At 37.0% G+C, this 12,153-nt stretch overlaps 1 protein-coding gene across 3 annotated transcripts in view; it reads right to left on the minus strand.

The window, feature by feature from the left end:
- LOC141431289 (fatty acid synthase-like) overlaps window positions 1-12,153 on the minus strand; it is a 37,292-nt gene that overhangs the window by 9,584 nt on the left and 15,555 nt on the right. For all 3 annotated transcript variants that reach the window (XM_074092404.1, XM_074092405.1, XM_074092406.1), the window contains exons 8-26: window positions 11,997-12,139; window positions 11,707-11,910; window positions 10,799-10,985; window positions 8,496-8,658; window positions 8,241-8,410; window positions 7,942-8,093; window positions 7,611-7,794; window positions 7,076-7,224; window positions 6,796-6,980; window positions 6,573-6,692; window positions 6,385-6,494; window positions 6,107-6,297; window positions 4,525-4,682; window positions 4,167-4,424; window positions 3,440-3,560; window positions 2,471-2,716; window positions 1,940-2,374; window positions 1,481-1,630; window positions 1,292-1,407 (exon numbers count right to left, since the gene is read on the minus strand). In XM_074092404.1, the coding sequence (XP_073948505.1) occupies window positions 1,292-1,407; window positions 1,481-1,630; window positions 1,940-2,374; window positions 2,471-2,716; window positions 3,440-3,560; window positions 4,167-4,424; window positions 4,525-4,682; window positions 6,107-6,297; window positions 6,385-6,494; window positions 6,573-6,692; window positions 6,796-6,980; window positions 7,076-7,224; window positions 7,611-7,794; window positions 7,942-8,093; window positions 8,241-8,410; window positions 8,496-8,658; window positions 10,799-10,985; window positions 11,707-11,910; window positions 11,997-12,139 (3,442 nt within the window). The remainder of the gene's footprint in view (window positions 1-1,291; window positions 1,408-1,480; window positions 1,631-1,939; window positions 2,375-2,470; window positions 2,717-3,439; window positions 3,561-4,166; window positions 4,425-4,524; window positions 4,683-6,106; window positions 6,298-6,384; window positions 6,495-6,572; window positions 6,693-6,795; window positions 6,981-7,075; window positions 7,225-7,610; window positions 7,795-7,941; window positions 8,094-8,240; window positions 8,411-8,495; window positions 8,659-10,798; window positions 10,986-11,706; window positions 11,911-11,996; window positions 12,140-12,153) is intronic.

A 12,153-nucleotide genomic window follows, 5' to 3' on the forward strand; every position in this document is an offset into this window, starting at 1 on the left:
TATCTGCATCGGAAAAAGCAATTTTTCGTAAAAGGTGACGAGCAATTGACATTAAACTATAGCATCTAGATCTTTTACACTAAAAAGAGTGCAAAAAAAAAAATAGAACCGACTACAAAAAACCGGCCAAGAGCATGTCGGACACGCACAAAATAGGGTTCCGTAGCCATTACAAAAAAAATAAGTAATATTTTTCTAAGGATTTCGTATTTTATACGGAATCTTCCAAGTTTAGGTATATTTTATACCTTTGGCTGCTATTTACTTTTAAACTACTAATAATTCTCAAGAAAACTTAGCCGTTATAGTTTTCCTTGAAAGTTTAATATACTTACTGCCACCCTTAAATTTTTCAAATTTTGCCACCCACCGCACGGGTTTAGATTTTAGAGGGGGGGGGGGCGCTAGATTTTCTTGAAAATTAAAGTAGAATATTTCGCAAACAACTCACTGAATAGAAAAATCGTCTTAGCAAACCCCTTATGGTTTTAAAAGACCTATCCAACGATATCCCACACTATAGGGTTGCATAAGAAAAAAAATCACCCCCACTTATTACGTCTTTTTTTTGTATTTTTATTGTACCATTTTTTCGGCATAGTTTACATATATATCCGTGCAAAATTACAGCTTTCTAGCATTGATAGTCCCTGAGCAAAGCCGCGGACGGACGGACAGACAGACAGAACATGGCGAAACTATAAGGGTTCTGTTTTGCCATTTTGGCTCCGGAACCCTAAAAACCTTTAAAATAATTTTCTACTTACCAGTCTGAAGTCGGTGCCTCAGCACGAGCCACCAGGAGTGATTGAAGCCCAATATACTAGTAAGTATACCTGTATAGGTGAGGTAGACGATTATAGGTCCACTCCTGCTGGCTCGTCCTGAGGCACCGACTTTAGACTGGTAGAAAAATATTTAAATGGTTTTTTGTAGTCGGTTCTATTTTTTGTTGACTAATCAAATCATGTAGCAAAAAGTTCCGCTATAGTTTTAGCTTAAACTTTTTTTTACTGTACTTTCATGTATTTGCTGGTAGATTTGTCAAATTCAACAATGATGACATCCGATCCAAAAGTTTGCTCACAGGGCCCAATTGTGTACAAATTACAAGCAAATATTATGAGTGAATTTAAATACAAAATCGCTAATACTTAAGCTTGTAATTTATTATGCAATTGGGCCCAGGTTATAGCAACGACTTTATCTTCTTATATTATCTAATCATATCCATTCATCGACTCTGTGTAGTGTGATGTATTATGAAATTGTCATAATTTCAAATATTCACCTTTCAGTTATTCCACTAAAATCCATTCCTAAGCCACCACAGGAATCGTTATTTCCATCTGGGATTTCTCCGAAAGCTTTTTTAACATCACACAAGTTGGGTCCAGCGAAGTGCACCTGTAATATCTAAGATGTAACAAACTGTAATGACTTTCTATTTTAGTTTTAACTTGCATCTTTATGTGAATACCTGAACTGGGACTCCTGATTCCTTGGACCTGTCGGTTCTCACCCATTGTAGAGATTCTAAATCTCCTATTCCTGTACATTTCAAATAAATTCCAGTATTGCAGCTTGATTTCTCCTGCAGTGGTTCATAATATTCTCCTCCCCATTCGCCCTAAGGATAAAATAGGATCATTACCGTGAAAACCTTCGTGATTATCTTTAATAAGCTCCCGATAGTTAGATACAGTTGCTTGCACATCATCATACGGGGTCTACGCACCGTAACATATTGTCACTACTTTAAAAAAACCCGTACCTCCAAATAGATAATTTTCTTAGTGAACATTATGTCAAGGTTCAATTTTGTTGACATATTGATTTTAGATACGAGATTTTTTCAAAGCAGTGACGATATATATTTTATGAAAAAAACCTTGAATCACTACAATGCAAACCTGTTAAAAAATATTTTCTAACTTACATTGTTAATCACATTGAATGATAGATCTAAATCAGGCAGTTGATCTATGTTAAGACTTTCAGATATTTTGTTTTTAAATACAACGACATCTATTTGGTTTTTTTCCGATTCCATTCGCCATTGTTTTACAAGATCTTTTAGTCCTGATATAGGAGGATAAGTAGCAAATATGATCATTCTGTGTCGAGGTGGAAGATTTGCTCTTGCCATATGCAGTAGGGCAAGATCTGATTGCGTCCGAACGGTGAATGCATTAGTTCCGACGGCCACTGATTTTGGTCTCCATCTGATGAGTTCTAAACGTATTTTGTTGGAACTGTGGGCTGAAATTATGCTATATAATGCTGAAGGTCGGATACGAGTCATTTCGTTTAAGTCTTCGGCATTCAGGATGAAAACGTTTCGTTTTAACAAACGGTATAAAGTTTGACACATCTAAAACGAGCAAAAGATTCTTGTACATTTGGAAAAACAAATTATATAGATTATTATCATAGTCTACTGGTCGGATATTACACGGTAGATACTTACGGTATCATCGGTTGATAATTTTGTAACTAAAACCAAATCAGCTTTCTTGGCAACACTATCTATGACATCACACTTGCGCATGTCAAAAAATCTTATATTTACGCCTGGAACTTCATTCATTATTTCTTTAGCGTTATTCAAAATGTAAGCATCTCCCTTTTTGTCATATATTTCCACAACATTAATTTCGTGTTTTCTGATGTTTTCTTCAACTATTTGTATGAATACTTGAAGAATGCCTTTAACCTGAAATTAAATGAAGAAGATTTTATAAAATAAATAAAGATATCTCATTAATAAAATATTGAACATAATATAGCAGATAGTACAATGAGTGCATAAAATTGCACCCTTTTAACGGAGTCGTTTATCTTGAGCCGAATATGAGGGTTGAAGGTTAACTCGAGGGTCAAATGTGTTTCATGAATTATTTACACATTGTTTTCACTTTAGCTGCGAGGAAATTAAATAACAATATTGCAAATACATCACTTACAAGCTTTTTTTATTATCATCTAAAAAAAATATTTTACCAATAAATTAAAAGCTCTATTTTATAATCTTCTATTGTTCGTGTTTGTTAGCGCCTGATTGCCTTGGACTGACTGAGAAGAAGACTTGGAATGAAGATTTGAAAGAAAGAAAGAAAGAAAATACATTTATTTAACGCCGTAAAAACAAACGTAGAACAAACATACATGACGCTAAACAGGTCCCCACTCAGCATAATGCCACGGCGCTGATTTTCAGTGAGGACCTTAACATGACCTTAACTTTATACACTAGGTACCTTACTTATAAAAAATTGTTTATGCAGGCTGCGAGTTCAAATATGCGGCATAAATATGTTACTTTAGTTGGTACTGAAATATTGTTATTTAAATGGTCATGAAAAAAACAACATGTTTTTGTTAATGTTAGTTAGCTTTGTGTTACATAGCCAGGCATAAGCACTGCTTTACTACTCACGTCTATATCATTTAAATTTCGAAATCTTGGAACGAAATTCAATGCTTTTACCGCCATTTTGTTCTCTTGCGGGTTGGAAATTTCGCGAAATATTATATTCTCCATTAATACACCACCACAGCTGCAATGCAATAAAAAATATAATGTAAAGTGACCATTATTATTTACAATTCAAGAGAAAAGAAGGGCCACATGAGATTGAAATGAAATGAAAACACTTTTGCGTTTCTATTTGCATACATTTAGTTCCACGAAAAGTAAGTATTTATAATTAATTAAATATGTATTATTTTCTTTCATCCGTATTTTCTTACATAAGAAATCATTTGTATTTCCATTTTATCAGTTAATGAATCTTAATATCAAGTGTGGCTCTTTTTTTTTGTGTAGGTTTACAACATACATATATGGATTTATTTATATTGTAGTTTATGTATTATATTGTTTAAAAGACTGTATAGTAGCTTCCACAATTTTTTTTTTTACTCTTAAACTCACTCTTTGTCGGACCCTAACTGATTGCTCCTCTCATCAACTCAAAGGTTGACTGTTAGAGATCCCTTAAAGGGATAAGTCCGCCTTTGTACAAGTATCTCAAAGTTTGTCAATTGCGTTTTGCTTCTTTTATTTTGTACAATAAAGAGTTTACATACATACATACAACATTTAAAAGTTTTATAGATACAGCGTGATTTAAAAAAGATAGGATGTAATGTAACACACATACCTAGTAATATCATGAACTGGGTTTATATTAGCCTTTATGACATCAAAATTATTTATCTTAGTAATTTTATTATTGTGGTGTCTTCTCATGTCGATGTTAATGTTCCGTATGTAAACTGGTTGACACAGAACGTTGTGCGGCTGCCGCAACGTGTTGAGTTGCAGCATGCCGTCGATAAGTGTAACCCAGTTGTCTTCCCAATGGATGTGCCCTTTAGTAAACGATGCATTGGTGTTATAGATGCTTTGGAACATGCCACTTAAAAAACAAAAAGAATAATTGGTTTAGTTTGAATTGCATACGAAATAATCGTTTATAAATACTATAATCTTGAAAGGTTAAAATACAGTTGACTTACGTGTAGTCGTGGTATCTTTCGGAAAATATTCGATAAATATATTGAGTGTTAAGTTCGAGAGCATCGTCTTCTTTATCAATTTCACTGTAGCCTCTCGAGAGGTGCACTGATGATGCGTTTATGTATCCACTTGCTACTTTCGAAATGTCATCCATCACCTGAAACGTAAAAAAAATGTATAATTTAACTTCCGAGCCGTGGTGGCCGAGTGGTTTGACCTATGGCCTATGGCCTCTCAAGCAGAGGATCGTGGGTTCAAACCCCGGCTCGCACCTCTGAGTTATTCGAAATTCATGTGCGGAATTACATTTGAAATTTAGCACGAGCTTTACGGTGCACAAACCTGCGAAGCAATTCAATGGTGTGTGTGAAGTTCCCAATCCGCACTGGGCCCGCATGGGAACTACAGCCCAAGCTCTCTCATTCTGAGAGGAGGCCTGTGCCCTGCAGTGGGACGTATATAGGCTGGGATGATAATTTAACTTGCAGCGTTCTTATGTAAGTTGTGCTTTAAAAAAAAATAGTAACCATTTTTGACTACTTCCTAGTATCCGATGAGCAAAAATTTTTAATTTATTTTTTTGTACCCACTTATGTAAATTCCGTGATAATACAAAAATTGTTAGTGAAATTCTGGTGATCCGGTCATGATCGTTTCCCCAGGAAAAACTTCATCAATTAATGGCTTCGACTTAAATCTCGTTTTAAACGAAGTGAAGCTCGGTCGCTTAGGTACTCATAGTCGTAATCCTGCTAATCCCATTAATTTTATAAATGGGAAAGTTTGTAAGTCTGTTTGTTTGTTACCTTATCACGTCGAAACTGCTAAACCGATTTGCACAGTTCCCACGGGATAGCGATAAAAGAATTTTACGCGGACGGAGTCGCGGGCAACAGCTAGTAAAAACAATTCTAATATTGAACCTTAGCGTCCTAAAGAAATTTCTCGGTCGTAACAATATAATATGCCTAGTGCCATCCACGAAGACGCGTGATTTTGTCAAAATTAGTCATTAGAACCGCGGCACGCATCATCGTGAATAGGGCATGGATACTGGTATTAGGTATTACCGAAAAACCGGGATACCGGTCATTTTTTCCCCTCTTTTAATACCGGTATTAAATATCTACAAAACCGGTTTTTCGGTATTTTGACTTGTGCTTAAAATAGTAATAGTCGACTTTAATTTCAAACAGGAAAGCACTATTAATAACTTGTCTTCAGACTTATGGCTTTTGACGTTACTTACCTCTTAATCTACTTTCAAATTTCAAATTTACCGCGCACAAGTTTGCTTTGTTTATTTGTAGTGTAAGCTTTCGAAGTTGGACCTACCTAACTGGACCGTTTGTCCCAGGTATACATAGTCGTCAACAACTTCGAGCGCAGAGCCCCCGACTATTGCGGGAGTTGGGACAACATGGAAATTAGTTAGACATGACTTTCGTCTTGCCATTCGTGAATGACTCTACCTATAGAAGGACGTGAGTATGAAGCATAACGCTAAATGCCAGATGGTTGTTAAACTCTCTTTGGGTCACAACTATCACGGAAAGTCAGCTAAAGATAAAATGTACCCACCTCAAAGAGACCTGTGCCTCGATTCAGCGTGACGGCGAGCCTGAGCTGGCGCGAGTCGTGCAGCGCGGGCTGCGCGAACAGCTGCACGTCCCGGAACTGCACCGACAGCTGCTTGCGCACAGCCCCCAAAGACATTGCCAGCGTATCCCACACCGCAACTAACGCACCAGCGAATGGAAACAATGTTTTACCTAAAGGAAAAACGATATTTTACGGTGGAAATGAAAAAGTTGTAAAATTTGGACTATCCTGCTGTACATATTTAAAACAGAATATACCTTTGATTACGTGACCTCGCATGTATTTATGTTCGCTATCATGAAGAGAAATAACAAATTTGCAACCTGCAGTTGCTTTTCTATCTGCCGAGACGTACAGTGGCAAAAACCTTAAAATAAAAATAATAGTGTAAAAGTATTTCAAGATACTAGTCAAACGTAGTAGTATATTTTCAAAAGTGCCATACCATGTTTCATTATGAGCCCATTCCACTAAATGTGACAGGAGAGGTGTGCCAGTAGAGACAGGAAATTCAATTTTTGGGTACAAGACACGCACATCTGGGAAATACCCTTCCATGTATAATCTGGAATTGACATGGTGGAATGTATAAACGAGGTTTGTAGATTTATCAGTGGTAACTTTGGCCCTCTTATTAATATGTACGAGTATAAATGTTTGAAACCTACTTGCCAATGGCTTCGAGCAGAAAGCGCGCGTTGTCGGGGTGGGCGCGCCTGGTGAGTGGCACGTGCGCGCAGGAGGGCGGCAGGGAGCGCTTGAGGATGGCCTGCAGCAGCCCGTGCGGCGCCACCTCCACCAGAACGGCCGTCGCCGGCACCAGCCGCGACGTCTCCTCGAACAGCACCGGGCTCTGCACACACACAACACACCAACATTACATCTTAACCTTATCTGTGAGAAAAGCAGGGCATTGAAAAGGCAAAATATAGGTAAGTATAGTTTTACCAAAAGATTATTTGTGTGGTACTCGGCTGAAGAAAATTTTGCAAATTCCTCATTCCATCTACTCTGCGGCACAGAAGTTGACAGCCAACGTTCGCTACGGGCTTTGGGTGTTTTAATAACATCAGTTAAGTACTTCAATAGATCCGGTCCTAGAACAATAATTGTTTTAAATGAAAGAAAGAAAGAAAGAAAGAAAGAAAATACATTTATTTAACGCCATGAAACAAATATAGAACAAATAAAGACATACATGACGCTAAATAGGTCCCCACTCAGCATAATGCCACGGCAAGCCGGGGCGCTGTTTTTCAGTGAGGACCTGAGATGAGTGATTTGAGTGAGGAGGATGCAAGTGATGATCGTTGTTTTGGTTCTCATTCGACATGATTTATGATCATTTTTGAGCAGAAGTAGTTTAGATTAGAAACAACAAAGTATGTATATTTAAATCAGAAAAAAAGTTGATTATACATATGTAGGCAAAGTTCGGACAAAGCCAGTGTTGATAAATTTTGCCACTTTTTTTAATAAGTACCTGCTTCAGCGATGTATCGCGAATGATACGCTATGTTGGAACAAGGAACCTCCTTAGCAAAAATTCCTTTGGCAGTCAGTCGAGCGACGAACTCCGCCATGATATCGGCCGGGCCTGATATAGTGCTAGATTCTGGTCCATTGTGGCAGGCTACCTCGATTTCCGGAGGGCACAATTTCGAAACCTGATTATGACAACAAACAATAATCTCAGTACAGAATCTTGAATGAAATATATTTCATGTCTGGCACTTAATTTTGTCCGAATGCTTAATGGGTAAAAAAAATCCTTAGGGATATGCTCAAACGTTTCAAATATAAGTGGTAAATACTTCTTCAAAACCAATGCCGACAGCAGCCATCGAGCCGCGTATGAAAGGCGTCTCAATGGAAACCAGCCCACGGCTGTATGCTGACAGGATCATTTCCTCAGCTGTCAAGCAACCATCAGCGTACGCACATCCAAGCTCGCCTACGCTGTGACCTGCAGCGAAAGAAATATAAGTAGTACTGTGAATTTTGACGTCTGATTGCGAGTAGCAAAAAAATCAAACGGTAATTTCTTGATCGACTAAATACGTATACCTATCTCATCTGTATTTATTTTATTATATTCAAACTTAGTAAATACCGATAATTTTATCAGGAGTCAAGCCTAATTCACGAAGAACGTCCGTCAGCCCGATTTGTACTGCAGCTATTCCCACGAATGAATGCAATATGTTGTCAAAGATCGTCTTTTCTGTTGATGTTATTATGTGAACGATGTCGATACCTTTGGGCTGCAATACTTTATGACACCTATTTCAAAAGAAATATTATAGGTATTAGATATCTACAATTATTTTTAAATATCAGACAGTAGACTTAAATAAAGTTATCAAACCGTTGGATAGCAGCTGCAAATATAGGTATGCGCATGAGTTGCGTGCCCATACCGGCCCACTGAGAGCCCATCCCGCTGTACACGAACCACAATGGACGATCGCCGCCGTCGAAGTAGTCTGCTTTTTCACAAAGACTAACGGTTTTTTTGTTTTCATCAGTGTCTGCGAGTAGATAGTTAATAATAATTAGTAACTAACCTACGAAATTAACGCGTTTTATCAAACAAGTTCTGAACTTAGGCAAAACGCTTAGGCAAAATATTGTGGACGAAATTTATTGACTTGGTCGACGCTTCCGGGGACCTAAAAGCTGGCGCGTACTTATCCCAGCGGATCTCACTTGCGGTCCAAAGGGGTAATGCGGCCAGCGTCATGGGAACCCTGCCACAGGCAGATCTTTTAGACGGGGTATTATTTTTATAATTTTCATTGTTATAGTTATACTAGCTTTTGCCCGCGGCTTCGCCCGCGTGGAATTTGGTTCAGAGATAGGCAAAGGAAACTTATTCCATGCAAAGTTAAACTATTGCGGCACGATATGCTGTGAAGATCCCATAGAGCTTATGGGAACGGAAGCAATACCATGCCCTCGGTACCGCTCTGTTTTCAGAGCATGACATGAGTGCGTGTGAGCTAACTTTGGGGGCGGCAGACGTCAACTTGCCTTCGAAATCCAAAAGCTTAATGGTTACTTGACCTGAAATGTATATTTCAGAACTAAATTATTGTTATTATTATTTTAAAATTTATGACGGTGGAAGCATTCTACACTTCCACTGAACGTAGATATAGTTTAGATATAGTAAGTGTTTAGTATTGTAACTAAGGGACCCCATACATCCCTGTATTTTTATTATTATTATTTTTTGTATTTTTTTTCTTTAATTGTATAATATAGTTTTTAAGTATTTTATTTGTAATTATATTATTATGAAAAAAAACGACTTTCTGCCAAGTTTCTTGCGGCGCATTCTTCTTGGCAATGATGGTCTTTCCGAAAGCGCTGTAAAAGTGCCCATTGCGGCCTATTTACTGAATAAATCATTTGAAATTTGACATTGGAAATTTTGAATTTTGAAGTTAGTACTGGGATTTTAGTCAGCCTGTGATAGTACGCAATTTGGCAGAAGAGTACGCGAGTACGTTAGACTACTAAATAGTACGCCGTTCGTTCTATTTCGTACCCGAATGGCAACACTTCAAAGAAGTGAAGGAAAGGAAAAAAATAGCGATTATCAAATAGGCACAGATACAAATCGACAGCACCCTGTCCAGGTAGATACTTAATATGCAGGTCAGTGCTTAAAGAGCTTTATCTACATGCATATCATAACTTCCATATTATATGTTCAGAAACGACTATCAAATGGCCTTTATTAAGAAACCTGGTATCTGCGGGTGCATCTTAATGTTCACATTAAAGTACAGTGCATCTTAATTTTTTAACAATGCATATCTGTACATATTGTAGAAAACTTATGACATGCATGTAGATAATAATTATTATTCAAAGTCAAAGTCAGTCAAAGTCAAAGGCAAAGTCAAAGTCAAAGTCAGTCAAAGTCAAAGTCAGTCAAAGTCAGTCAAAGTCAAAGTCAAAGTCAAAGTCAAAATCAAAGTTAAAGTCAAAACACAGGCCATATCTGAACATATTATAGAAAACTTATGATATGCATGTAGATAAAGTTATGTATGCGGCTATACATAATTGGGCATTAAAACACTCGTGTGATCTTATTATGAAACTCGTACTTTAATGCCTCTCATTATGCACCAGCCACATAAATAACTATTACAGACTGCAATGCAGGATAATGAATGGATTTCTTTTTCCCTGAATGGCAACACTAGCATAGATCATAGATCGCTCGCTTTTGGCTCGAAATTCGAACTTGTGATTTTATTTTGCTTAATATACAAAATGTACACTCCCAATATCATATTTTCTCAAGTTTTTTGCGATTCATAAGGTCAAAGAATCGAATTGCTTTAAAATTACAGAGAAATAATGCGTTGTTTGGGAGACGTGTCAAAATGGCGTTGGTTGTAGAGGGCCATCCTGCTGTGTCTCGTTTTTTTTCCCGTTCTGGCGGTTCACTTTTATATTATAGATATTTAGTAAAGATATCTTGGGTTAGTTCTTTTATATGCATGTTAACTCATAATTGTACAAAATAATGTGAATAAAGATACTATTCTGAATTATAATCTTTATAAAAGTATTCTTGTAACATGCATTTTTTAAAGCAAAAATACTGCTTTGACTCTGCTCAAATTGTAATTGCAAAATAAAGTTACACACCTAGAATAGTAAATCCTCTGCCTAAATGGCCGCTTATTTTCGTCGAATGTATATTGTGCAACAAAGCCAACTCCTCGGGATCAATGGGACGGGATTTTAAATCACTAATAATATTTTCTACAGCAGAATCCTGTCTGGCTGAAATAGTTACCAGTCGGGGGAAGCTGCATTGATACCTCGTTGGATCCTAAAAACGTCGAGAATGTTTTTAAATTGTTTTTGCAGTAATTTAATTTAAGACAAATTGAAGTACAGTGGAGGTAGGAAAACCTTCGTCAGTTATTAAATTGATTCCTTTATACAGTCATAGACTCTTAGTACGTTTTGAAACCAAAGCACTAAGTAGACAAGGGCATATCAAATTATACTTACTTGACATGATAATAAGGGTCAAAATAGTATACACCTCTAACATATATCTAGTTTTATATCAATACCAAACCTTTTTAATAAACATCGTCGTAAGAGTTTGAATCAAATAATGTTCTTTTTAATTTTCAGTGTTTGTCAGTGCCAAGGTGTAGTGGTAGGAATGCTATGGTCACCTTTAAACAAGACTATGTTTAGCAGGTTGACAGTTTGATGCAGTATGTCATACTCAATTGGTAAAGCAGATTATCGCTCATACTGAGCAAAGGAAAATAGATCTTAAGGTGACGAGCCTTTTTTTACTCAGACTGTACATGAAGATGAAGAAATAAGTTTTCGAGACTAAATTATTAGGAACACGTTCTGTTGATCTTATTTGATAGTTACATTGAAAGCAGGGCTCTAAATATGTACCCAATTTCAAAGCCAGGTGAAACATTGGAAGTAGGTAAAGTCGGGGACCAAAACTGGATTGTTTGTTAATTAGGTACTCATTAAGGTAATATTACTCTAAGTGTGTTATAAAGTTATAAACAAACCTTTGGTTTATAATGCCCATGTAAAAGAACGTGAGAATTGATCCCAGTCACTGATATCCCATTAACTCCAACATACGTTCGCTTAAATGGTTGGTGATCCTTCAGGATTTGCATTCGTCCCTCGCGTATCCCTTCTACATCACTTCGAGATGTAGTGTAATTGAGATTGCCAGCTAGCTCTCCACTGTGATAACCTAATACCACCTGTATGTACAATAAAAGTGGGTGTTTTATTGTTTATTTTCTTTTAAGCTTCGTATTTTCAACGTGCAAGAGAAAAGTTCTTTGACCTTTGTGATCGCGGTTATACCCGAAGCTGCTTCACAATACCCTAAGTTAGATATTACGCTGCCAACCAGAAGAGGCTCGGTTCTATTATCGCAGAAAACTTTATCTATTGCGTCTAATTCAACCTTGTCAGCATCTGTATCAGCTGCAAAAAGAAAA

The sequence above is a fragment of the Choristoneura fumiferana genome, chromosome 9 (assembly GCF_025370935.1).
Source record: "Choristoneura fumiferana chromosome 9, NRCan_CFum_1, whole genome shotgun sequence".
Lineage (NCBI taxonomy): Eukaryota > Metazoa > Arthropoda > Insecta > Lepidoptera > Tortricidae > Choristoneura > Choristoneura fumiferana.